This window comes from Sorex fumeus, unplaced genomic scaffold, assembly GCF_029834395.1.
Source record: "Sorex fumeus unplaced genomic scaffold, SorFum_2.1 ptg000083l, whole genome shotgun sequence".
NCBI lineage: Eukaryota > Metazoa > Chordata > Mammalia > Eulipotyphla > Soricidae > Sorex > Sorex fumeus.
The window spans coordinates 10,230,188-10,257,071 of NW_026606140.1; the positions used below are offsets into that span (position 1 = coordinate 10,230,188).

General features: G+C 62.2%; 1 protein-coding gene across 5 annotated transcripts; it reads left to right on the forward strand.

The window, feature by feature from the left end:
• Positions 1-3,988: 3,988 nt before the first annotated feature.
• Positions 3,989-25,499, forward strand: MSI1 (musashi RNA binding protein 1). Of its 5 annotated transcripts, none has more exons than XM_056130990.1 (14): positions 3,989-4,174; positions 4,315-4,355; positions 4,729-4,810; positions 4,907-4,991; positions 8,177-8,218; positions 9,654-9,746; positions 12,899-12,947; positions 14,107-14,189; positions 14,727-14,844; positions 19,273-19,353; positions 20,596-20,652; positions 23,448-23,516; positions 24,823-25,010; positions 25,441-25,499. In XM_056130990.1, exons 1-14 carry the CDS (start codon positions 4,116-4,118, stop codon positions 25,480-25,482), a joined length of 1,089 nt encoding a protein of 362 aa, XP_055986965.1. In that variant the 5' UTR covers positions 3,989-4,115; the 3' UTR covers positions 25,483-25,499. The 5 variants fall into 5 exon arrangements, with proteins under 5 accessions (XP_055986965.1, XP_055986966.1, XP_055986967.1 ...); XM_056130991.1 differs by having other exon boundaries at positions 24,856-25,010; XM_056130992.1 differs by lacking the exon at positions 20,596-20,652.
• Positions 25,500-26,884: the final 1,385 nt, after the last annotated feature.

Consider the following 26,884-nt stretch of genomic DNA (forward strand, 5'->3'; position numbering starts at 1 on the left):
GGCAGAGCCTGGCACGCTACCCGTGAAGTATTCAATATGCCAAATACAGTAACAACAAAGTCTCTAATGGAGACGTTACTGGGCCCGCTCGAGCAAATCGATGAACAACGGGAGGACAGTGACAGTGACAGTACTCTCTGGACAGTGACAGTGACAGTACTCTCTGGTGAAGGTAACTGAATTTAAGCTGGATCAAATTAATTAGCTAAGGGAATACTCCATCTTAAAACGTCCTTACCTTTGTATGATGCTCTCTACTCTTGTTTTGTTTTTGTGCCACACTCTTTGGTGCTCAGGGATTACTCCGGGAGGTGTTCAGGAGACCACATGGGGTGCCAGGGATCAAACCGGATCTGGCCAAGCACAAAGCAAGCACCCTAACCCCTGTACTAATCACTCCAGCCCCAAGAACATTTTGTCTCCGGGTCAAGTGTTCTCATGACCCTGGCCAATCGATTACTGACTGAGCCTGAAATTTGGGGAAGGAAAAAAAAAGCAAAGAAAAAATTAGGGTTAAAAAAAAAAGGTGGGTGGGGGAGAGGACATAAAACAGACTGATTATAAGTGTTTGGCTCCTAATCAGCTTACAAACAATTTTCCCTTTTCCTGCATGGACAAGGAATGGGATGTTCTGAGTAATCCAGGGATTTGCTTGGGTATTGCATTTTCAGAGAATGAGAACACAGAGAAATACTCTCGATACTAAAACCACATGGACTGTAATTTAATCTTTAATTTTGTTGTTGTCGTTCTAGAAGCCTCCTCAGTCTATTTTAGGGCAGAATTTCTTCAAGAGGGGCCCATGGAAAACCTCAACTCTCTGCATCATCAGATAGAAGTGCTTGTTTAAAGACACAGGCTTCAGGGGCCCAAGCGATAGGACAGCGGGGAGGGCACTTGCCTTGCCTGCGACTGACCCTGTTTCCGCCCCCAGCACCCATATGGTCCTCTGAGCCCTGCGGTGCTGAATACAAGAGTACAGAGCCAGGAGTAAGCCCAGAGCCAGGTGTGGCCCCAAAACCAAAACTAAAAATGCAGATTTCAGAGGCTGGGCAGATAGTTCAGTAGACTGAGCACAAGGTTTGGATGCGGGAGGGTAGGTTTGACCCCATGACTGGAACTGCATGGCCCCCCAGCACTGCCAGGGACACGCCACCCCGTTTCACTCCCAGCACTAGCAGGTGTGGTGAAAATACCTAAACAATTAAAAATGCAGGCTCAGGGGGCCAGAGTGATAGAATAGCGGGTAGTTCATTGGCCTTGCATGCAGCTGACTTGGGTTCAATCCCTGAGCACTTCGAGGAGAGATTCCTGAGCGCAGAGCCAGGAGTAAGCCCTGATGCTGGGTGTGACCTCAAAACTAAAACAAATAACCCCCTCAAATTTCAGTGCTCCCATCCACCTTGCATGCAGTTAAAATCATGGGGAGATTTTGCTAAAAATCCATTCACATTGAAAAACTACTGTTTCAGAGCAGCAAAAAGTCAAGGATGACTGCCAGTTGCCTTTGCGCTAGAGATATGCAAACATTCTGCTTGAAGGAGAGTTCTGGATAATCCAAACGAATGCGCCTCACTTCCTTGGAGTCTTTGCTAAAACCTCAGCTTCCCTCTGAGAACTTTCCTGGTCTAAAATTGCAAGTCGCCCCTTCCCCATGCCTCTGTCTCCTACTGCCCTTCCTCCTCTATTACACTCACCCACATCTAATTACTATTTATGTATCTTCTATCTGTCCACGTATTTATCATGCAACTCTAGCAAGCACCTTCTCTACCTTCTCAAAGGTAGGTGCTAGGAAGCTACACCTAAGACGAGCTCTGCGAGGTAGATGCTGTTCATAAATATTTGGGCAAGGAATGGACGTGCCAAGTTGCATCTGAGCGCTCGAGCACAATGCCAGTTGCCCGCTGTCTTCCTCCCAGGGGTTTTTTTAAAACCAAAAAGCAAATTATTCTTTAATTCTCTGAGTGGTGCTCTGTGTGTGGAGCACTAGAGAGAAAGGGCTGGAACCGCATCCTCTAATCTCCTAATTCTGGAGTCCGGGCCAGTTGCTCTGAAGATCATTTTTCCTTAATACCGCTGAGATCCTCAATTTACTATGAGGATCATGCATTTACAGCCGCATTGTCCTGCGCGCGCCACCCTAGAAAGACTCATTGCCCCGACGGTGAGCACAGTGGACTGATGCAGGGGGAATGAGATGAGCCTTCAGGAGGAGGGGACTCTTGCCAAGCTATTCTTCCACACATGACTCTCCTACAAGCCAGGTGGTGACGAACCACCTCTTTCTTCTTCTCCCCCTTCGGACCCTCTATCCTGAACTCATGAGCCTTCTTGGGCTTTCCCCACGCGGCCTGGGCTGGCTGGCCCTGAACAAGTACCCCTCCTTGGGTACTTGTTCAGGGCCAGCCAGCCCAGGCCGCTTCCTCCTCCAGGAGACTTGGGGCTCCCTCTCTCTGCCTCTTCCCACCACCGGGCCCCTTTCTCCCTAATCCTGGAGGCGGTGTTGGCTACCACCGTCTAGGCCCCACCTGACATTGGTGTGAAATGTGTGCCCTGTGTGAGGCACTGAGGGCTGGGCGAGCAGAACAATAAATAAATAATAAATAACCCCAACAACAACAACAAACGGTGGAGCCCCAAGGAGGGTGATAAAAACAGGAAAAGGCACCTCGGTGTCTAGTGTTCTGCACCCGGGGAGGCAGGATATACCTGCTGAGTGTTCCCAGAATGTCCCCAAGGAAACCTTTCACCAGAGTCTCTGCAGTTCTTCCATGCTGGGGGCTGGGGGCTGGGGGTGGGGAAAGGTGTACTCAGGGGAGGAGGGGGGAGGGGGCAGGGCTGTGATGCCCAGAGCTGCTGCACCCATTAATCAAGGGCGGCTTACTGCGGGATGGAGGTCAAGGTGAGCTGCCAGGGGCTGTACTCAGGGGTCGGCACAGGGTGACCCGCAGGAGGGGAGTGAGGAGGCCGGGGCTTCATGGCACTGAAACCCTCAGCAGGAACGGGTAGGTGCTTGGGGTGGGGGGGCTAGCTTAGGGTCCTGCTTTGACTGGTTCCATCCATCTGGGTTCTCACTGCCCTGGGATTGAGAACCGCGCTGTGGAGAGGGGCAGCCCCTGGCCCCAGGAAAGGACCCTTTTCAGCGGTGCCCAGGAGGGGGTTGGCAGGGTGGGTGGGGCGGCTCCCAGGAGCGGTTCTCAGAGGGTGGGCCGTGGAGAGAAGGGAGAAGGAAGTGCTTGTTGTCGGTGGGGGAATCAGTCCCCAGTGGGGTCGCCCTGCAAGAAGGCACCGCCGACGAGCAGGCAGGCAGCTGCGGGTGTCCAGGCCGGTGGGGGAGTGACCCACGGAACTTTGCAAAGGGGCCTGCTCCGGGGAGGTCCACCGCCGAGCCGGTTTCTGGAGTCGGGGTGCACTGGCATCTCCCCGGGGGCTGGGGGGCAGCCGGTGAGGGTCTGGACGGCGGTTTCCCGAGCCCAGCGAAGTCCAAGTGGGGCCGAGGGAGAGCCAGAGCGGGAGGGCGCGGACACCCCGTCGCCGTGGGGGACCCACCGAGGCTGCGTACAGGAGGTCGTCTCCACTGGCCGAGACTTCCCGTGCGGAGGGCGAGAGTCCGGAGGGGAGAGCGGGGGAGCCGGGGGCCGGGGGCAGCGCCTTGGGTTCGGAGGGGACCGGGGCCCGAGGGGGCTCCTCGCTCGGGCCGGGCGCAGGGGGGTGCGGCGGGGGGCGCGCGCCACCGGAATATCGGGGCGCCCGCAACTCGGCCGCCGGCCGGCGCGCCGCGGCGGGGGGCCCGGCCCGAGCCTCCCGGGGCCCCGGGACGCGCGCGCGCGGCGGGGCGCGGGGGGCGCGGGCGCCCGGGCGCGCGGGCGGCGCGGGGCTTTATGCGCGCGGGGCGGGGGAGGAGCCGGCAGGTCGGCCCCCGGCGGGCCCTCCCCTCGGCCGTCCCCGCCCGCCCGCCCGCCCGCCCGCCCGCCCGAGCGGGGTCGGGGGAGGGGGCAGCATGGCCTGTCCGTCCGGCCCCCTTCGCCGCGCTCCTCATCTGCCCCGCGCCCCGCGCCCCGCCGCCGCCGCCGCCGCCGCCGCTCCGCCGCCCGCGCCGCCCGCGGCTCCCGATGGAGACCGACGCGCCCCAGCCCGGCCTCGCCTCGCCGGACTCGCCGCACGACCCCTGGTACGGCCCGGCCGCCGGCCCCGCGCCCGCCCGCCAACATGGCCGATCCGGGCCGGCCGGGCCTCCCGGGGCCCGCGCCGCGCCCCCCGCGCCCGCGCCCGGCGCTCACGCGGGCCTTTGTGTCTCTGCTCCTCCCGCAGCAAGATGTTCGTCGGGGGACTCAGCTGGCAGACCACGCAGGGTGAGCGGGCGGGCGCGCCGGCCGGGCCCGCGCCCCGCGGGACCCCGCGCCGCGCCCCGCGCCCCGCGCCCCGCGCGCCGCCCGGACCCGGCGCGCCCGCCCGGAGAGCGGCGCGGCGCGGCGCGGCGCACCCGGCCCGGCGGCGGCGGCGGCGGCGGCGGCGGGCGGCGGCGGGCGGGCGCGGGCGCCGGGCACCTCGGGGGCGCGCCGGGCCCCGGCCGCGACTCCGCTCGCACCTGCGGCTCAAACTTTTGCGAGGCGCCTCCGGGGGCGGCGGGAGCCCGGCCCGGGGCGCGCTGGGCGGGGGGCGCGGGCCGGGGGCGGGCGGGGGCGCGCGGCCCGCGCCGGTCCGAAGGCGGGTGTGTGGTTGCAGAGGGGCTGCGCGAGTACTTCGGCCAGTTCGGGGAGGTGAAGGAGTGCCTGGTGATGCGGGACCCCCTGACCAAGCGATCCAGGTGAGCCCCGCGCCCCGCGCCCCCGCCCCGCCCGGCCCGCCGCCGCCGCCGCCGCCGCCGCGTGACCCTCTGCCTCTCCCTCCCCGCGGCGCGCAGGGGCTTCGGCTTCGTCACTTTCCTGGACCAGGCGGGGGTGGACAAAGTGCTGGCGCAGTCGCGGCACGAGCTCGACTCCAAAACAGTGAGTGCCCCCGGGGCGCCCGCGGGTGGCGGGGGGCGGGAGGCCGCGCGCGCCGGGAGAGGGTCGGGCCGGGAGCGCGGCGGCCTGGGGGGCTCGCGCCGGCCAAGGGCTGCCCAGACGCGAAAACTTTGTGGCAGAGGGAGGAGAACGTGCCTGGGCGCGCTGAGATGCTGCCCCCCATCCCTCAGAGTTGGGGCCGTGTCCACACCCCCGCCCCCAAGTACGACTCCGGCCGTCCGGACCGGAGCTTGGGGTGGCGCGAGGCCCCCCCAGCCCGAAGGGGCTGAGTCAGGCCCCCGCCCCGTGACTTTGGTGGACTCGAGCTAGGATTCGGTGTACCCGCCCCCGCGCCGCCAAGCAAAGCAAAGCGTCCCGGAGACGGCCCCCCCACCGCCGTCCTCTCCTCTCCCCCTGACTTGAGGTCCAGGAGCGTCTTGCTTTGTGTGCGAGGCGCAGACCTGCTGTGCCCCTGGCTTTGCCCCTGATTTATGAGAAGGGAGCTAGCTTGCTGGGAAAGGCGCTCCTGAGGGCTGCAGGCTGAGCAGAAGCTGCTGGCTTGGCATCCAAACTCCCGGAACATTTGGCCTGCCCGGCGCACCGGTCCCCCCAGCCCAGGGCCCTGCAGGGGGCGCTGGCCTCGACCAGGCCCCAGCCCAGGGAAGAGGGAGAAGGAGAAAGTCAGAGGAGGGGTTGCCCTGCGATGGGGTGACCCGCTTCCAGGGCGCCGGAACACTGAGACCTCTCTCCACACTCCCCCACTCTCCGCCCCCCCCCCCCCCCCCCCAGCCCTGGGCCTCCCAGCTCGGGTCAGTCACTGGCTCCTGTTTACCTGCAACAATAGCTGGTTGTGCCCAAGAATTTGTTAAATTACCGCCTGTCCCCGGCTCCTGTTATCTCTGCCCAGTGGCTCCCACTCCCGGTTTGCGGTAATGAGCGAATGGGGCCAGGCCTCAACTTTTGCCCAGCTCTGACTGAGTGACCCAGCCTGGGAATGGAGAGACAGTGGCCTATTGTTTTTGGTGATTATCTGCCATCAGGCTGCCTGTGCTGCTACCATCCCCTGTCCTCACAGTGCAGTGCCGGCTTCTGCCGCGCGCAGGAAGCAGAGATTCAGGAGGGGGGGCCGCCAAAATGGGGGGCACAGCAGATGGAGAAGGGGAGAGAGAGAGGGAGAGAGAAGAGGCAGACCAACCGGGAGCTGGGCCTCCTTCTGAGGTTTGGGACTGGCGAGGGGCGAAAGGGCTTGCTTTGTGTCTGGAGCTCCTGGGCCTGGCGAGGAGGGCCAGGCGGGAGGGTTATTGTGGGGAGTCTATTTTGGGTTCTGACTTTCACCTTTTATTTACTTGTTGGGCTTTATGTATGCTGCCAGCTGTGAGTCAGAGGTGGGGCGTGGCGGGGATGGGGCGTGCGTGGTCTGTGGGCCACGGCATGGGTACCATCCGCCCGGGAGGGTGTGTGCAGGGGACTGTGCGGTGTGTTCTGGAGGTTGGGGCTGCCGCCTCTGGGAGGACCGTGGAGAATGTCGGAGAGGGGAGAAGTTCCACTGACCCCAGGGAACAGCGCGGGCGGGGAGCTCTGATTTTTCTGTGGACCCAGGCGGAATGGGGGGGAGGGCTACCCCCGTGTGAACTCAGGAGGTCGATCCCTGGCAGGTTCCCGTGGGCAAGGCAGGACAGTGGGAGACTGCTTCATGCACTCGGGCGGAGGACGCCAGGGCCAGCTGCTTAGAACGAGGCTGAGTTTTGAACAGAAGGAACTTTGGGAAAAGACAGATTCTTCCCCGTGATTGGCTGGGGAACTTCCGAGCGCAGGCCAGCGGGCGGGTGGCCAGAAGCTGGCGTGACCGGGCCTCAGCGTTCCAGATCTAGGACAGGGGCTCCGGCTTTGCCGTCGGCCAGCATGGGGACAGCCCTGGAGTCCCCCCATGCGCCTTTTGCTCTTCCACGCTGGTTGTTCACTGCCAAGGGCAAAGGTGACCCGCTGGTGCTCGCACCTGTGTTTGTGCAATGCCGGGCCTTTCATAAAGGGCTGCTTGCGCCCACGTGACCTCTCTGATTCCCCCACAGCTGCCCCTGGGAGAAGTGGGTGTGGCTGTCCCCACTTTGCAGATGAGGGAACTGAGGCTCGGAAGAGGGCCTGGGGCAGTAGCACAGTGGGTAAAGGCACTCGCCTGGCATGGGCTGACCTAGGTCCACTCCGCCCCTCCCCCGTGCCCCATAAGGACCCCTGAGGTCGCCAGGAGTGATCGGAGCATCGTCAGGTGTGGCCCCAAAACAAACAAAACAAGAACAGAGGGTCAAGCAAGTTGTTGCGGCCTGTGGGGGCTTGGAGTGGCAGAGCCCGTGCCCCCCGCCGTGTCCTGGGGCGGTTCTAAGGCCTTCTCTGCCCTCCCCCTGGCCCGGCTGCTGGTTGCTTATGGCATCAGGGGACAGAAGTTCGTCTGCTCCTGTGGTTTCTTTTTCTTTTTTCTTCTTTTTTTGGGGGAGGGGGGCGGGTCACACCCGGGGATGCCAGGGGTTCCTCCTGCCTCTGTTCTCAGGAATTACTCCTGGTGGTGCTCAGGGGGCCATGTGGGGTGCTGGGGATTGAACCTGGGTTGGCCCCACAAGGCAAGCGCCCTCCCCACTAGCCTGTGGCTCTGGCCCTGCTCCTTGGGTTTCTGCACCCTCGTCTCAAGGCCTTTTTCAGGCATAGGGTCTTATCGGCAAGGCTTTTGAGGGGGGTCGTCTGCACGGTCAGCTGGCTGGGGGAAGGGTCCCAGGACACCTGGTGCGTGAGGGCCTCAGACTGGGTTTTCCATCTCTCTGGTTCTTGACTGGGAGCGAGACCCCTTGCCAAGTGGTTTTGGAGTCCCAGCTCCAAGAATCCACAGACGACCCCATGAGGTGGAGCTCAGGTACTGATCTTGCAGAGACCCTGAGTGAGCGTCCTGGGGGTTGAGAAACCCACCCCAGGGCTCCCAGCAGGGAGGCTGCTTAAGGGGGATTCAAACCCAGCAGCCAGTTCTCAGGCACCTCGAGCTTAGTCAGGACACTTAGCTGTCTGGTGTGGGGTGAGACCCCGTCACCTCTGTGTCCCCTCTGGCCGGGATCAGAGAGAGCCTCAGGTGTCAGGGCTGTGCGTCCCCCGCCCCCTCCGTTTGAAGTAGGCTAACCCAGACCTCTTCTCCCCTGCGTCTCTTGCAGATTGATCCCAAGGTGGCCTTTCCTCGGCGAGCACAGCCTAAGGTGAGTGTCTCTGTGGCCAGAAGCAGCTCTATCCCGGTGGGCCCCATCTTCCCAGCATGCCTGTCTGTGAAAGATGCTACTGGATCCTCTGAGCGCTTCTGGGATGTGTGTGTTGGGGGTGGGGGAGGGGGCGGGGTGGTCCTTGATGTCCTCGCTCTGCCGTTTGGAGACACCGTGTCTTTCTGTTGGCTGTGCTCTGGGGAGCGAGTGAGGGGCTGCGTTGTTGGGAGAAAGCAGCACCCCTCAGAATCTGTCCTTGAGCCTCTCTTTAAGTGGCCCTCAGGCATCACCTCCTCTGTGCTCAGGGACAGGCTGAGCCCGTGGCTGAAGAGCTCGGGGACCCCCTCTCCCACGCACCTGCCTTCCTCTGGGGTGTGGAGTCTTGGGTTTGCAGAGGAGGGTGGGAAGTTTTTCCTGTTGTGTTTCAACTTGTGTAGCTGGCCGCCCTCCCAAAGTCTTGTTCCCCTGATGCTCAGGCGTGTGTGTGTGTGTGTGTGTGTGTGTGTGTGTGTGTGTGTGTGTGTGTATGTGTGTATGAAAGTGATTTCTGGACAGTTGAGCCTACAAAATTGGGTGCGGGGCAGATCCTGTTGCAGACCCTAGGACAGTTAGCCGGGTCTTTGTGGAAGCTGCCAGGTTCAAGGGGACAGTAGAAGGAGCCAGGCCCACCCCCGCCCAAACCCCGGGCTGGGTCACTTCTCATGTGTCCAAAGTCTTGGAGCCCATTACGCACCCAGCTCTTGCCACACAGAAAGGGGGAGATGTTTCAGCAGACAGGAAAGGGCATCTCGGGCTGGGTCCAGCAGAGGACCTGAAAGCAATTACGGGGCAGGTATTCGAAGGAAGCCGCACCAGGGAGCACATGGTCGGAATTGGGTTAATTCCATTAAGCAGTTTGGTGACAGAAGGTGCTTTAGTGTTAGGATGGGGCTGGGAATTGCCGTGGATTAGCCATGCGCTCCTGGGGTAATTAGGACCATGTGTTCGTCCTAAAACAGGACTGGGCCACGGGGCTGCCAGAGGTGGAGTTGGGAGGAGGCAGATGGAGAAAATGTCGACGACACTGAGCTCGGGGGGTCCAGGGATGTGCTCGGCCTCCCCCAGGGGAGGTCTGGTGGGGTCCCGGGAAGGCTGCAGGCCTGGGCTCGTCCACCTGCCCCCTTCCTGGGGTGGATCTTCCCAGAAGGGCTTTTCCCATCCCAGACCTCAGGGAGGGAGGCAGGAGGGAGCACCTCCCGCCAGCCAGGATGTGGGCGCACAGCTGCCCGTGACAGGGCTCTAGGCAGGGGTCCCAGGGGGAGCCCGGGGGGCCTTCCGAGTCGCCGGGGCACCGAGAGCTTGGCAGCTGGCCCTTGGCGGGAGGGCTGGAGCCCCTGCTGGTGGCAGTAGGCCACACGCCTCAGATGCCCACCGTCTCCTTCCCTTTCCTCGACAGATGGTGACTCGGACGAAGAAGATCTTCGTGGGGGGGCTGTCGGTGAACACCACGGTGGACGATGTGAAGCAGTATTTTGAGCAGTTCGGAAAGGTGGGTGAGGATGGTGCCTGCCGGCCGCCCTCCGGGGCCTGTGGCCTGGATCGGAGCGGGGTGGGGGCGGGGAGGGTGCCCAGCAGGTCATTCCAGTTCCTGCAGAAGGTGAGAAGGGAGCCGGGGCCCTCTGTGGGTGAGGCCCAGCCAGCCTCCTCCAGCTCCGGTGCCTCGGAGCCTGGCCACATCCCCAGGGAGCCCGGCCACACTGTCGCGGGCCCTGTTGTCACCCTTCCCTGGTGTTTTTCTCCTGCTTATCTTTCCTCTCCCCGGGGAGGCCACACTGCTCCGCAGCCAGTTCAATCCAGTCCCCTGGGCCTCCTGGGAGTTTGCACCTGTCCAGGCCGCGGCCGGGCCGTTGTGCCTTGCTAGTGGGGATGATAAGGAGGCAATAAAGGCGACTCCCGGCGCGGCCTGCACAGGTGGAGGCTGGGTGTGTGGGAGAGAGGTGGGTGCCCCTTCCCCTCACTGAGAGGGAGGGCGAACGCTCTAAGCTCCTCCGGGGGTGGAGAGGGCGGGCGGGTGAGGTGTGTGAGGTGCAACGCTGGCTGTGGAGGATGTGGGTCCGGGAGAGAGGAGGGGGGTCCCCAGAGAGGCGAGCGGCTTGGGACCATGGCGAGATGCCCGGGGGAGGCAGTGGGTGCTGGCTTGGCGTCTCAGGCTGTTGGCCAGTACTGGCTGGGGCTGGGGACCGGGCAGGCAGAGGACAGGACAGATGGACAGGCAGAGCCCAGAGGTGGCTTGGGCCACGAGCCACGGCGGGACTGGAGCCTGGGTGCGCGGCACGGCCGGTGGGTGGGTGGGAGGCCCCGGGCCGGGCGGCCCGGGGCGCGGGACGACAGGTCGGGGGCCGGCCCCGAGGGAAGGGCGCTCCTGGGAAGCGCAGGCCGCTCGGCTCCGGCGGGGTGTCTTTGTGTCTGAGCGCGGAGCATTAGAGCTCGCACTAATCTGATCCAGCAGCTGTGATTGGAGGCCGCCTGCCCCCGGGGCCGGCGTTGCCACGGCAACCGGGCCCCAGGAGAAGCCGTCAGCGGCCGCGTCTTTTGTTCGGGCCTAAATCGGCGTTGGCATGTGAAACCGGCCCGGGGAGGCCAGGGGGAGCCGGAGAATAGGCTGCCAGGGAGTGAGGGGGACAGCCGGGAATGCCAAGGGCCCCGCGGCGGGGGTGGGGGTGGGGACCCCCGCCCGATCGAGGGGCCGCCGCCACCGCCGAGGGGGAACAATGGTCAGCCGCCATGGCTGCCACTCAGGCTTAGCGCCCGAACTTGGCGGCTCCCACTGGTCAGCGGGGCTGGCCGCCTCCCCTCCCCCGCGCCCGCGCCCCCCCTGCCCCCGGTTCCCATGGAGACCAAAGCCTATTAAGGACACTGGGCCTGGAGCCTCCCTCCCCTCAGCTGGCCCCAGGAGGGGACACTGGTGGGGGTCCCCTGGACCCTCATGCCCCTTCCCTTGCAGCGGTGCCCTGGCCTCAACCCCACGGGGCGAGGGGGGGGGGGTCTGTCCAATGGAGCCCAGGGCCAGTGACATTGGGAGTGGGGGTGAATACAGGGAGGAGGGCCGCCCTCCCCCCAACCGGGTTGGGGCTGAATTAGTTTGTGGGTCAGGCAGGAACTTGAAACTGGAGCAGTGGGAAGGAGGGCGTGGCTTTCCTCCACCCGTCCACCCATCCATCCATCCATCCAGCCATTCATTCATTCATTCAGCCCTCAGTGGCCAGGCAAGGTGCTGGATGGAGCAGCTTGCTCGTCACAGGCGCAGGCCTGGCTCTGACCTCCCAGAGCAGCCAGGGCCAGCAGCATAGCCCAGTGTGGGCCTCAGTGCCCCCAAGTGACCTGAGCAAGCCCTGCCTGCGTCAAGGGAATAGCAGGAGCGGCTAGTCAGCTCCTACAGTATGGCAGGTCCAGGGACACAGAAGCCCATTCGACACCAGACCCACGTCAGGGGGCCGGAAGTCCCTCGCCTGGCGGGACCAGCAGCAAGCAGGGCCCGCAGCTCCGGGCTGTCTTTCTGTCCTGCGCTGAGCTGGTGTTCCGGTCTGTCCTTCCTACTTTCCGGCTCCATCTCTTAGCGCGGGGGGGAGGGGGTGGGGGGGCGCGGAGTGTGGCGGCCCCGGTTCGGAGGGTCTCACTTGTTTGGGAACGTTCAGATGAAGGTGGCACTCCGCTCCAGGAGAGGGGACCAGGGAGCCGCTGGGGGAGGCTGGTGTCATCCTCGGCCCCCCAGAGTCCCCAGGGAGGGGCGAGGGGTCCTGCTGTTCCCAGGGCCACATCAGAGACCTGAGCTTGAGCTGCCGGAGCCCCCGGTTCAGGACAGGAGAGTCTGCATTCATTACCCCGCCACCCCACTCAGGAAGTCTTCCTTCTGTCATTGGGTGTCTGACCATGTGAAGGGGGGTGGTCAGTAGCCTGGGGGGACAGGCATCAGAGGCACTTGGGTCTGCCACCCGGGTGCCCCAGACTCGGCTCACCCCCATGAGACAGCTGCCAGGGCTGAAGAACCAGGGGACAAGCGGCGGATGGGGCCCCGGGAGGGAGCGCCGAGGGGAAGCTGGAAGTCAGCTGCCCACGGGTCCCGGGGGTGCCTGGGGGCAGCAGGCAGAGAAGGCTGGCCGGAGTGGGCAAGGTAACGCGTCCCTTTCCTCCGGCCCGCACCCCTCCCCCGTCAGTGGGAGGCAAACGGCCCAGGCCCTGAACTCGACTTGCTTTAATTACAGCCTCTAGCAAGAGGAAACCTCAATTAGAGGGGCAGCTCTGTACCGGAGAGGGAGAGGGGGGCGTCTGGCAGAGCCGTCCCTGGCTCAGAGGGATTTGCTCCTATCCTGCCCCCCACCAGCACCAGCCCTGCACCCCCTCCCAGGTTGGTCCTGCTGAGCCCGTTTCCTTGCCTCCACAGGAGGCTCCCAGCCAGCACTGGACAGAGGGTGATGGGGACGGGCAGGTCCCAGGAGTGGCTCCGTGCAGACAGGCCCATGAGGATCCCGGGGCGGGGGGCCGGCACTGGACAGTGGTCCCCTGCCCCGCCCAGGGAGATGGGGTGCAGAGAAGGCCCGAGCTGCGCTGGGCGCGGCAGGAGAGGGCTGCAGGACCCTCTTCCTGGCCGGGGCCAGCAGCTCCTGCCATCTGGTGGGTCTTCCACGGCAGCCTCTGTTCCAGGTGGACGACGCCATGCTGATGTTCGACAAAACCACCAACCGGCACCGAGGTGAGCGGCGCGCCCTCCCCCACCGGCCCGGCTGTGGTCAGCCAGGGGGCCTGCAGGTCACGGTTGCCCTTTCATCTCGCCTCCCGACATCCTATCCCGAGGATCTGCATCCTCTCCCGGGCCTGGCCTTACAGAGGGCTTTTGTCCCCCGGCTTCCTGTGCTAGACACTTGCCGAATTGCAGACCGCCCAGAGGAGCGGCCTCCGCTCGCCGGCCACCCCCGCCACAGCCCTGCCTGCCCGGTTGCCGTGTCCATGGGGCTTACCACGTCCCCGATAAGCAGAGCCTGAGTCAGGCCACCCTGAGTCAGGCCGACTGTACCACAGTGTCCGCAACCACTGCGGCCCTCGCCCCGGAACCTGCCAACATCTGGGCCAGCATCTTCCTCCCGAGGGGCTCCCCTGCCCTCTGCGGCATCCCGCCTAGCCCTTGGCCCGTCCTTGGGTGGGGGGAGGGTACACCCAGGAGAGAGGCTTCAGGGCTCGTGGGGGATAGGGTGTGTGGTGTGGTGTGTGTGTGTGTCTGTGTGTGTGTGCGCGCATGAAGGGTCTGAATAATTACATGTCTGAGTATCAGGGTAGCTGTGTATGGGCAGAGGCCTTTGTGGACAGTCTAATCTACGAACATTTAGGGCCATGTGCATGTGTGTATGTGTGTGCCTGGGTTTCTGCGTGTGGGTCTTTGCATCATTCTGGATAATTGTGTGTGTGTCCGTGTATCCTTTCTTCTGCTTTAAAAAGCATCGGAGGCAGAGAAAAGGCCCAAGGAGGGGCTTTTCCTCACAATGCTGCCTTCTCTGTATTGTAATTTGGTTTATTCATTCATTTATTGGTTTGGGGGCCACACCTGACTGTGCTTTTCAGGTACTGCCCCTGGCTTTGTGCCAAGGCCATTCCTGGCAGGCTGCGTGAGGCCAGCGCCATCCCCGCTGCACTGTGGCTCTGCCCTAACACTGTGGGGTGACCCTCGGCCAGTCACTTCCCTGCTCTCTTCGAGGGACTGAAGACCCCTGTCTGGGGGAGGGGCCGGGAGGGAGTGGTGCTCGCAGGCCTTGGGCAGAGCCTCTCCTGAGCTCCCTGATGCTGTCCGGCCCGACGCAGAGCTGGACTTGGTTCCGACCCGGTTCTGACCAGGCTGTTCTACCTTGACCATCCTCCAGGGTTTGGGTTTGTCACGTTTGAGAGTGAGGACATCGTGGAGAAAGTGTGTGAAATCCACTTCCACGAGATCAACAACAAAATGGTGAGCTGGGAACGTGCGCGGACAGGGGGGACGGGAGAATCCAGAAGGAGGCCCAAGCACCCCAATACGAGGAGGCCTGGCCAGCACCCCTCCCTGGCTCGACCACTGAGTGTCAGAACAAATGACTCCCAGGCATTGGACAGTGAGGTTCCCCCTGCCGCCCCTCCACCCGACTCAGTGTTCTCGGCTTCAAAGGGGAGTGGCAGTAGCGTCCTCATCACAAGGGTCAGGTTGAACAATCACACGCACAGCGCCTCGCATGGCGTGGGCGTTTTATTGACAGTAACCCTGCTATTTAATACCCAGGCCTGGGGCTGGAGCCAGAGGACAGCAGAGAGGGCTTGCAGGCCGCCGACCTGGATTCAATCCCCCCATCCCACGTGGTCCCCTGAGCATGGCCCAGAGTGATCCTGAGCTGAGGGCCAGGAGCAAGCCCTGAGCTCTGCCAACTGTGGCCCCCAAACAGACAGACAGACAGATCACTTCCCGGGCTTGTGTGGTGGCCAGTGGCTGCAGACTGACCCCGTTGTGTTGCAGGTGGAATGTAAGAAAGCACAGCCTAAAGAGGTGATGTCTCCGACGGGCTCTGCCCGGGGCCGGTCACGAGTCATGCCGTACGGAATGGACGCCTTCATGCTGGGCATCGGCATGCTGGGTATGTGCTTGCCCGCCCCTGTGGCTTCTTCCTGCTTAGGACTTTGCTCCCGGCTGCCCGGGACTGCGGCCTCGATGCCCTCCGCGGTCCGTCCTCCTGCCTGGGAATGGGAACCAGCCAGCTCAGAGTATCCTAGACTGGGGGGGAGCTGCCCTCTGGTGGTGGCTAGGAGAACAAGCCTGCACCACCCGGACCTGGCCAGCCTTCCCTCGGAGCGTGTCCATCCGTCTGTCATCTGTCTGTCTGTCTGTCTGTCTAGAAAGCGGTTGCTGAGCCTCTGTAAATGTCAGTCTCGGGGCCAGGAAGTGCCGCAGCGCCTCTGCTTGGCGCTTGCTGGTGCGGCAGGACCAGCAGAGAAGGGAGAGTGTCCGTAGGCGGGTGGACAGTGCCAGCACACACCTCAGGGACCCTCACCTGGACACGGACACCGAGAAGTGGGAGAAGCAGCTTAAAGTGGAGGCCGCGGAGCTGAGTGGCAGCCCAGGAGGGGAGAGAAGGAAGAGGGAAAGGGGTGAGGAAGAGCTAGCAGAGTGGCCGTGGAGAGCCCGCCAGGCCGGCTGCTGCCCTTTCACGCCCCACGTAGGCAGAGAGCCGGGCGGCCCCCTCGGGTGGGGCCAGGGCACACCGCAGTGTACCCCACGTGGAAGCAGTCAGAGGCTGTGGGGACCTGGGGGCGGCTGGAGCAGGAGGCAGCTTGCAGGAGGTGAAGGCTGCAGAGAGCCCAGCCCGGGGAGCTAGGACTCACCGTCGCCTGGGGCCCTGGACCCAGGCCCAGAAATCTGAGCTGGTTCCCCACGAGCTCCAGTCTCCCTGGAGAGACACGGCGCCCAGAAAGAGGACAGGGCCAGGGAGCAGCACGGGGCCTGGCCAGGAGGAGTGGGAAGGAGGAGCGTCCCCTCCAGCTGGACCAGGCTCTTTACTCAGAGGTCAGAGAGACGTTTAGCAGCTAGGATTGCCGCCTTCAACACAGCCCACCTCAGCATCCCACATGGTCCCCAGAGCCTGCCAAGAGGGTCCCCGAGCACAGAAGCAGGAGTAAGCCTTCATCCCAGTCGGGAGTGCCCGAGAGATGGTACAGCAGGTAAGGCGCTTGCCTTGCGTGCATCCCATATGGGCCCCTGAGCACCGCCAGGAGTGAAGCCTGAGTATCGAGCTAGGAGTGACTCCTGAGCATCTCCAGGCGTGGCCAAACGATTGAAAACAAACAGCGACGCCAACAACAAAAAACCACCCAAGTAGGCAGGATCTTTTCTTGAGAAGTTTTTCTTAAACGTTAAGTTGAAATTTTCAAAAGATCTGCAGACAGCGGGAGGGAGGCGTCAGTTCAGTGCTAGGGCACTTGCCTGTCGTGTGCGAGGCCCTGGGAGCACTCCCCGGCAGGGCGGAAACAGCAAGATCTAAAAATGTGTAACAGTGCAAGAACATCTGCGTACCTTTTCCCAGAGTCTCCTGGGGTTAATATGGTACCCCATTTTGCTTTATCGTTTTCTCTCTGTTTATATGTGCATATTTGTGTGTATGTGTGAGATATGTGTAGATACACATATGTGCATATACACATACATGTTTCTCTTGACTAATTTGAGAGCAATTACTATGTTTTGACTCCTAATCCATAAATACGTCAGTGCCCGTTTCCTGCGATGAGGAATGTCACTGTCACTGTCATGGTCCTCCCGTTATTCATCGATTTGCTCGAGCGGGCCCAGTAACGTCTCCATTGGAGACTTAGTTGTTACTGTGTTTGGCATATCGAATACGTCATGGGGAGCTTGCCAGGCTCTGCCGTGCGGGCGAGATACTCTCGGTAGCTTGCCGGGCTCTCCGAGAGGGGCGGAGGAATCGAACTCGGGTCGGCCATGTTGGCTACGTGCAAGGCAAACGCCCTACCGCTGTGCTATCGCTCCAGCGATGAGGAATACTGTTTATGTATTTAATTATTTATTTCTTGAGGGGGGTGGGGTGGAGAGACTTGGGCCATGCCCGGCAGTGCTCAGGGGTACTCCTGGCTCTGCTCGTGTGTCACTGCTGGTGGTGCTGGGGGGACCAGATGTGGTTCCAGGGGTCAGACCCAGATTGGCTATGGGCAAGTCAAGCGTCCTAGCTGATGCATGATCCCACCTCCCCAGGTTATTCTTTTTATTGTCTCCTTTAATATTTGGGGATGATCCTGGTGGTGCTTGAGCTCCACCCAGCCCTGTGCCCAGTTGGGGGTGGGTCCTCAGCCTCTCGAGTGTTCTCTCTGGCCCCTAGGACTAAGGATATTCTTTTATGCGACCACAGTATTGTTATCAGCGTCATCAACGAGAATCAGCGTAACATTTTTATAGAACTTGTTATTTCTGATTTTGTGTGTGTTGCCAAGGATTGACCCCAGGGACTCGCACTCACAGTGCCCGTGCTCAACTCCAGAGCCGTATTCCCAGTCCCATTCCAGTGCTGTTCTTGGCAGCATACTTTTGCCTTCCAAACATGATCTGGGTAAGAATCAGCTATCGCATTTAGTTGTCAGATCTCGTTTGATCTGGAACATTGAAAACATCTTCTTTTTCAGGCAGTTCACTTATCAGAGAGAGTCCATGGGCTGGGGGCAGGTTTGCATGTGGAGCCCAGGCATCATCCCCAGCACCACGCCGTCCTCTGAGCGCCGCCAGTGGTATAGTCTGGCCCTGGTGTTGCTGCCTGGCACCCCACACCCACTGAAAAAGTAGGGACAGAGCAGGACCAGAGAGGTGGCTCAGAGGGGTGGAGACCATTTTCGTATGCAGGAGCCCCGGGCTTTGTGCCTCACAGCACACTGGCTGTTGCCAGGAGTCGCCTCTAAAACCGAATAATACAGTGAGATTAAGAGAAAAGGTAACGTGCCACATACAACAGCCGGGGGTGCAGTGTTTGAGAGAGGGGGGTCCCTAGCTCACCGGGGCCCCCGGGAGGGGAAAACAGAGAAGGAAAGAAACCTCGGGGAGAAGAAGAGACAGACAAGAAGCAGTGGGGCAGGGAGGGCAGGCACAGGGGTACTGTGAAAGGGTGGTCTCTTAAAGGTCCAGACCAGAGAGCCAGCAACACTGAAAACAGGAGCTACAACAGCCAAACTTAGAAACTTGCCTGGGGGCCGGAGCGATGGCACAGTGGGAGGGTGTTTACCTTCCACACAGCCTACCTGGGTTCAGTCTCAACACCCCTACGGTGCTCCGAGCACCATCAGGAGTGACCCCTGAGCGTCAGTGCCTGGGAGGGTGACAGACTGGGGGTGGAGAGGGTGGAAGGAAGCCTGGAAGCCCTGGGTGGGAGAGGAGGACCCTGGCGATTGGGTTGGTGCTGCAGCGTGGTATGTCCAAAACTCTGCTAGGAATGACTTTGCAAATCATGGAGTTTTAATGAATCTTTATCTTTTGGGCGGCCTGGGCAATGCTCAGAGTCTCCTCCTGGCTCTTTGCTGTACTGGCTCTCTCCAACCTCTAAAAATATTTTTAGTACAGCGGGTAGGGCATTTGCCTTGCATGCGGCCGACCTGAATTCAATCCCTGGCATCCCATATGGTCCCCCGAGCACTGCCAGGAGTGACCCTGAGCATCGCCGGGTATAACCCAAAAAGCAAAAAAAAAAAAAAAAAAAGACCTGGGAAGGTAACGGTGGCACCTCTGCCCAGCATGTGCTGAGTTCTGTCACTGCTACTTGTCTCTTCAGCCCCAGCACAACTGGGTTTGGCCTAAGTGGCCCCAACACCACGAGTCCTGAACTCCAGACCCCCTGTACTGTCGCTCCGGCCCAAATAGACTGATGGGAAACTCTTAGCCGGAGCAGTAGCACAGCAGGGAGGGCGCTGGCCTTGCACGTGAGCAACCCTGGTTCGATCCCTGGCATCCCATATGGTCCCCTGAGCCTGCCAGGTGTGATCCCTGAGCCAAAAATACAAGCAAAAATAAATCTCTTGAGGACTGGAGAGGTAGGGTACTTGCCTTTCGGCCAACCCGGTTTCAGCCCCCAGCACCCCATGTGACCCTGATCCAGGACTGATCCCGGAATAAGCCAGGTGTAAGCTCTGATCATCCCTGGCTGTGCACTCCTGACCCCCCCAAAAAATGCCACCGATTTGGCATAGGACTTACTTAGCCCGCAAGAATATGGGGGTGAGGTGCTAGAGCAATAGCACAGCGGGGAGGGCGTTGGCCTTGCACGTGGCTGACCCGGGTTCGATTCCCAGCATCCCATATGGTTCCCCGAGCACCGCCAGGAGTAAGTCCTGAGTGCATGAGCCAGGAGTAACTCCTGTGCATCACCAGGTGTGACCGCCCCCCAAAAAAGAATATTGGGGTTACTCATCGCATACGTGGGCGGGGGGTGGAGCTCATGGCCTGGACCCTTCCCACGGAGCTGGGTCTGAGCTTGAGACGTGACCTGTGACTCTCACTTCCCTTGTCACCTCAGGTTACCCTGGTTTCCAAGCCACAACCTATGCCAGCCGGAGTTACACGGGTCTTGCTCCTGGCTACACCTACCAGTTCCCCGGTAAGTCCTTGCCGGCGCGTGCCCACTTCCCGGGTGGTGTCGGAGGGTGCATGGCGGACCCTGCCTGCGGGCGGTCTGGAAGGAAGGGCATGTCTGAGAAGCGCCTCTCCCCCCCTTCCCTTCTCTCCCGCCCCCTCTCCTGGCCAGGGGCTCCCTCGTGGCTCTGCATGGTGTCACCACCCCCAGGCCCGTCACTGCCTCCCCCCCCCTCCCACCCCACTCAGGGGTTGCCACTTTCACCTACGAGGGCACTGGACTTGGGGGGTCCTCCCCAGCGGCCCATGCTGAGTTTTCTCTGGATGGACACATGAGACTCCAGCCCGAGAGACCCTTCAGAAGCACTGCACTCCCCACCTTCATTTGTAATTCAAAATAAAAATAACAGCAGGCCCGAAAACAAGAGGCTGAAAGCCCAGCAGAATTCCAAACTTTCTCACTATGACCATTCAGTGTTGTTTTCCTTGAACTATCAAGTATCATTGTTTTTCCAAGGGTGTTTTTTTTTTTTTTTTTCTCTTTGGGTCACACCCGGCGATGCACAGGGATTGCTCCCAGCTCTGCACTCAGGAATGACTCCTGGCAGTGCTCAGGGGAACCTATGGGATGCTGGGAATCGAACCTGGGTTGGACGCGTGCAAGGCAAACGCTCCACCCCCTGTGCTGTCACTACAGCCCCTTTCCAAGGGTTTTATCCGCCACCCCCTCTTGTTTAAAAGTGTCCTAAGCATTTTCTGCCCTGCCTCTTGGGCTGTCCGGCCTCAGCCCTGACCGGAGCCTCCTGGAGGAACAGCTGTTCCCCCCTTTGTAGGAAAGCGAGGGCAAAGCTTGCTGCGACCAGGCCCAGCACTTGGAAGCCAGTCATGGTCTCACTCGCGGTCGCTAATCACCCATGCTCCCCTCCTCGTTCCCCGAGAGACTCAGGAGCAAGGGATTCTGGGACACGGCTTGGGATTGCCTCGGCGCTTTGACGACCCCTTGGGAGTGCTCAGTCCAGCATCAGCCTGTGCCCAGGGTCCAGGTGGCAACTCTGCCCATTTCCTCTTTCCTTGTCTCTGCCCGTCTTCTTCTCCACACCCTCTCTGCCTGCTGGACTGTTCTCTCCCTGCCCCAGCTCTTGGGTCCTTGCATGGCCTCTCCCCCCAGTGTCCCTCCCCCCCAGCGTCCCTGTGGGTGCATTGCCCGCCCTGGGCCGTGCCCAAGTCTCCCCTGCATCTTCCTAAGCTGTTTTACGTTTCATTTTAGAATTCCGTGTAGAGCGGACCCCTCTCCCGAGCGCCCCCGTCCTCCCCGAGCTTACAGGTCAGTCGCTCGGATCTCGTGCACCTCGCAGGCCTCTTGGGGAGAGAGAAGGCCCCAGGGACCTTCCCAGGGAAACCTGGAGGGTCCCCACTCTGCCCGCCAGCCCTTGTCTGCAGGGAGACGGCAACCTGGACCCTCACAGTGCCAGCCCGGGGGGCAGATGGCCAGTCCTGGCAGACGGTAGCGAGGTCCCACTCTTCCACTGAGCCTTATTTACCCAGCGCCCCCTTGGACTCGGAGCCAGTGGTCTGCAGGCCGGGGTCTCTCCCATGGAGCCAGGGGACTCCCGGCACTGGGCCCCGGTATCCCTTCTCCCGTGCCAGCCCGCCTTACGGTGGAAGGCAGACCCGGTGCTGTTCAGGCCGCCTCTCTCAAGACCTGCCAGCACCCCAGCTGTGGCACTGGAATGGATCTTTCAAATATTTCCACATGTTGGCAACAGATTCCCGATTTGGAAAGGGCTGTGCCAAGTCAGGGCCGCTGGAGGATGGCTACGTGCCCTCTGGATGCCACTCGGCACCCTCTGGGCAAATGGGGCGCGGGTGCCTGGCTGGCCGAGGTGGGGCCTCACTGGGGCCGGTCTGCCGGGCTAGGAGCTGGGGGTGCAGATGAATCCCAGGCGGGAGGTGTCTGTGTGCAGGTGAGGGGCCCCCGCAGGTGTCTGCCCAACCTGCTTCTCTCCCACCCCACCCAGACCTCCCCCGACCTGGCCGTGTGTGGAGGACGTGAGCGTGGATGTGGCCTTGATGAGATCTTCCTTCCAAGGGGTGCTCAGGGGTGCAAGGGGGACCTGGGTGGTGAAGGAAGGGGGGTGGGGAGGGGAGGGGATAAGGCTTTTCTCGGAGCGGGGGTGGGGTTTGAGCAAATGTGGGGTGAGGGGGTGACCGAACGTGATTTCCACCCGGGAACTCTGCAGGGCTGGGGTGCTGGCTCCAGGGGCACCGGCCGTGCGTGCAGAAGGCCTGAATTTGCTCCCCGCGCCACATGAGCCTCTGAGCACTATACTAAGAGTGGCCCCTGAGCACTGGTCCAGGGTGGCCCACACTCACAGTGCCCCAGACCAGCCCTTGTGGCCCGGTCCCCTCCCGCTGACAGCTGTGAACTCAGGGGCAGAGCATTTGCCTTGCATGTGTCAGGCCCTGCGTTCAACCCCCCACACCACACACACACACACACACACACACACACACACACACTCTGAATAAAACCAAATTAAAAATGGAGGGAAGGGGCTGGAGTGATAGTACAGCAGGTAGGACATTTGCCTTGCACGTGGCTGACCCGGGTTCGATCCCCAGCATCCCATAGGGTCCCCCAAGCACCACCAGGAGTAATTCCTGAGTGCAGAGCCAGGAGTGACCCCTGTGTATCGCCAGTGCACAGAAAAAAAAAAAAAAACAGGGAAGTGCAAGCCTGCAGACGGCGGCAGTGGGCCAGGCAGAGCGAGACTTGGCGGCCCCCAGGGACCAGGTTCTGCGCGACGCTCCTGCCTTCTGCAGACCCGGGGGGTTCCCGCATTCGCTGAGTACTTATCCTGCTGTGGGGCTATCACGGTGAGCAAGGGACCTGCCCCGTGTCCCGGGAGCCTCTGTTTCCACGGAGGGAGACGCGCTTGAGCAAGGACACAAACCTGTAAATGTGAGCGTCTTGGAGGGAGCAGCTCCACCGGAAGGCAGAGGGTGGCGCAGTGCTGAGGGGGCCCGGTTGCCTCAGCAAGAGGGCCGGAGACTTCTCTTCACAGGTGACAGCTGTGGACCCTTAGCAGGGCCTCTCCCTCGACTCTGTGCTTGATGTTTCGTTGTTTGGGGGCCACGTCCAGCTGTGCCCAGGCTTCCTCCTGGCGGTGCTCAGTAATCACTCCTGGCGGGGCTCGGGGGACCCTACGGGTGTTGTGGCTGCATGCAGGGCGAGAGCCCTCCCCACTGGACTGTCTCTCCTGCCCTCCTCCAGGGACTGCAGAGTCCCGGCCTTGTGAGTGTATCCAAAGGGCCTCTTCTGGGGTCGCTCGTGCCAGTTCGGAGCACCCTGTTGGGTGATTCTTCGGCACGGCCCATCCTGGTGTTCTTGGGGACAGGTGCCGGCTCTACAGAGCCTACAGGCTGAGAAGTCAGAGGCCCAGGGCTGGGCTGCACAGTAGGGGGTGCTCCCTCCCAGCTCCGGGCTCAGCCCCCAGTGCTCTTCAGTGGAGTCCCATCTTAAGTGTCTGCTGAGTGCCGGGCCAGGAGCACTGGAGGGCAGGAGTGGACATTTCTGGCTAGGGGGCATGCAGGGTGCAGCTGAGATTCCTCACGTACGCACAGGCTTTGAGGGTCTGCTCCTGGGAAATGGGGAGTGAGGGGTGTGGACCAGGGTGCTGAGGCCCAGAGGGTCTCCTGCTCAGCACTGCCCCTCGGAGGCCCCGCCGAGACATGCCAGCTCTTTGCACCTCCCGCTGCTGCGAGACTGACCCCCCCATACAGGGGCATGAGGCAGTCAGCCCCCCGGAGCTCCGGGATCCGTGGTCTGCTCGGTCGCAGCCCGTTGGGGTCTCGGGCTGACCCCCCTGCACACCCCCAGCCCTGTGTGAGTTTCGGGTTGTTCAAGGGGGTCCCTTGCATCCGGGGAGAAACTGAGGCTGGTCCCGTGGCGGGGACGCCATCCTCCCTCCTTCCTCTCCTTCCTTTCTCCGTCCTGGCTCGGGGCCCGGAAGGCTTCCCGGGGCGGGGATGCTGGCTGAGGAGGTCCAGCGGACGGGGGGCCGCCTCCTCCTGCCTGCGCCCCGCGCCCCGGCTCTGAGCGCCGCCCTTGCCTTACAGCCATTCCTCTCACTGCCTATGGACCCATGGCGGCAGCGGCGGCCGCGGCGGCCGTAGTTCGGGGGACAGGTGAGGCCTCCGTGGGTGCGCGGGGCGAAGCCTAGAGTGGAGGGGGTCAGCCAGGCGCCTCTTTGTAGTTTATTTTGTTCGGGTCTTACTCCTGGCTCTGTGCTCAGGGGTCTGTCCCGGTGGGGCTTGGGGGCCCAGAGTGAGTGCTGGGGTTCATCTCGGGCGTGGTCAGCCGCAGGAGAGGCGTGTGCCGTACCCGCGGGGCTGTTCACTGCTCTAGCCCTGGGCCTCCTTTTCTTTGCTTTTTTGGGCCATACCCAGTGATGCACAGGGGTTCCTCCTGGCTCATGCACTCAGGAATTACTCCTGGCAGTCCTCGGGGGACCATGTGGGATGCTGGGAGTCGAACCCGGGTCGGCCGCGTGCAAGGCAAACACCCTGCACCTGATATGTTATAGCTCCAGCCCCTCCCTTTTTCTTTTTTGGAGGGATTCTCTTACTTTCTCCAAAAGTTTCTTTTGTCTGTTTGGCTTTGGTTTAGGGGTCACACCTGGCGGTGCCCAGGGCTCACTCCCGGCTCTGCACTCAGGAGTTACTCCTGGCGGAGACTGGGGGACCATACATGGTGCCAGGGATAGACCCTGGTTGGCCATGTGCCAGAGAAGCGCCCTGCCTGCTGTTTGGTCGCTGGGGCCCATTTCTCCGAGAGTTTTAACCCAGCTTTAACCTGCTCCATGCCAGGCCCTGTACCCCCACCTGTTGGCACCAGCCCAGGCTGGCGTGGCCCCTGGCCCACTGAGGACATGCCCACTGGGGCACCGGCCCGGTTCTCTGTAGATAGGAAACCTTCCCCGAAACCTGAGGGTCAGGGCGTCAGGTTCCAGAGATGCTTTTCGCGGGGGGGTGGAAGGGGTGGGCTTCCAGGAGGAAGCACGTCTTGACTCCAGGCTGAAGGGGACCAACATGTGCCAAGACCCAGAGCCCAGGGACTGGAGCAATGGTACAGCGGGTAGGGCGTTTGCCTTGCATGCAGCCAACCCGGATTCGGTTCCCAGCACCCCAATGTGGTCCCTGGAGCACCGCCAGGAGTAATTCCTGAGTGCAGAGCCAGGAGGAACCCCTGTGCATTGCCGGGTGTGACCCAAAGAGCCAAACAAAAGACTCGGCCGGTCGGCTGGGGTGGCGCGGAGGAAGGGGGAGGCACAGGGCCCTGAGGTAACGGGGTGGAGCCCAGTGGGAGAAGCTCACTCAGCCTCCCCCAAGCAGCAGGCTGGAGGGACTCGGCTTGGGGGGAGGGCAGGCTCGGGATGGTGGGGTGGACCGCCGTGGGCACCGGGCTATGACCATCTTCTTTCTGGGTTGCCAGGCTCTCACCCCTGGACGATGGCTCCCCCTCCAGGTTCGACTCCCAGCCGCACAGGGGGGTTTCTGGGCACCACCAGCCCCGGCCCCATGGCTGAGCTCTATGGGGCCGCCAACCAGGACTCGGGGCTCAGCAGTTACATCAGCGCTGCCAGCCCCGCCCCCAGCACTGGCTTCGGCCACAGCCTTGGGGTGAGTGCTGGGACTGGCTGCCTCCCCGGCCCCCCCACGGAGAGGCCGGCTGTGTCTCAGGAGGCGGAGGAGGGGCAGGAGCTGTCACCCGCCCGGGTTCTCATTCACTGGGGGGGGGGCGGGGGGGTGAGTTTGGATTTCGTGGGGGCCCTCAGGGTGCCAGCTTTGAGGAGCAGGGGTCGTCACTGTGACTCCCCCGACCTCTTTGTCCCTGCGTGCAGGCTGGCTCCCAGCCGCCTGGATTTTGACCAGCGTGTTGGCCTGTGATATGCCAGTTTCCAGGCATGCTCCAGAGACTCTTGCGAAAGGGGGTGGGGGCCGTGAGACGGCCGGTGAGGGGCGGGCTAGAGACGGGTCTTTGCCCCCGCCCACCCCCAGGTCTCCCATGCCTCCCCCGGCAGACCCAGGAGTCAGATTCTTTCCTTTCCAGGGCCCCTTGATTGCCACAGCTTTCACCAATGGCTACCACTGAAGGAGGCACGACGGAGGCAGGAGGTGAGAGGGGAGACCGCGGGCTGGTTCCAGGCACCCCCTCCGGGTCGCAGGCCCTTCCCCGCCTTCATGAGCCACGGTCCAGTGGGGGCCACAGGCGTTCCGACAGGCAGTGGCCAGTGGTCACCAGGCGCCACTCGGCTCACCCGAGCAAACGCGCCTCCATGGGCCTCCCCCCACCCCCATCCACTGGGCAGAGGTGGGCTGAGGGGCACTGCCACCCGGCCTGGCCAGGGACGCGGGCGAGCCTCCGGGCCAGACTTCCGCGGCGCAGACGCGGTGTTTATCCAGATTGTAGACATCTGCACTCGGATCGAGCCTTCCCTGTCCGAGGCATTCATTTGGGGAAACAGCGCAAGGGGCAGGGGCCGGCGCAGAGCACTGGAGGACACGGTTGCATGCGGAGCCCCTGGGCGAGGACCACAGGCTCCCACGGTGTCTCCCTCCATGAAAACGAGAGATTGCCCCGCCCTGGGGACCCTGCCCCTGCCCCTGCCGGTGGGAGACCCGGGAGCAGCTGCTGGCACCACACACACACACACACACACACACACACATACACACAGACGGAAACTCCACCTCGAGTGGGCGAGCACAGCCCCGGCTGGCACGTGGGGTCTGCCCGCGCCACGCCCAGGCCTCTTCTGGTTCCCCCCCCCTCGCCTCCAGTCCTCCTGGCTGGCCTCGCGGCAGGCACGTGGGGCTGGATCAAGGTGTGCGTGACCCGAGGGAACGGCCCGCTACTGAGCAGAACCGGGCGCCCCAGGGCCTCACGCACCCTCTGAGGCATTCTGCTGCAGCCAGCCACGTTTTGGGTTTTGTGGGTTTTGTTCCTTCAAACACAGGACATTGAGCACCCTGCCAGGGAGGAGGAGGAGGAGGAGGCTCTGGGGAGGAGCCAGGTAGAAGACAGGCAAGGCCCCCCCCTCCACACATGCGCGCGCACACACGCACACTCAGAGGCCAGAGTTCCCTGTTGGGTCAGAGGCTATAGTGTTGGGTTCCAGAAGCCCCCCCCCCCCCCCGCCCTCTCTACACACACACACACACACACCCGAGTTCCCTGCTGCGCTTCTGAGAAGGGGCCGAGAAAGCAGGGAGAGCCCTGAGGATTGGTGTGAATTGGAGGGCAAGATGACCTACCCGCCCCCCCCCCCCCCCCCGCCCCGCACTGTGTTTCAGCACCCAGCCTGCAGCTGACCGAGGACCACAGTGAGCCAACGAGGGGGCCGGTCAGCTCAGCCGCAGTGCCGCGGACCGCTACTGCCTGTCCCCCACTTCCTGGGCCGGTCTGGCCCTGCCACCCCTGGACATCACCTGGCTCCTACTAACCTTCCTCTCGCCTCCCCCTCCCTGCCCTCCTGGCCCCCTCCCCACCTGCC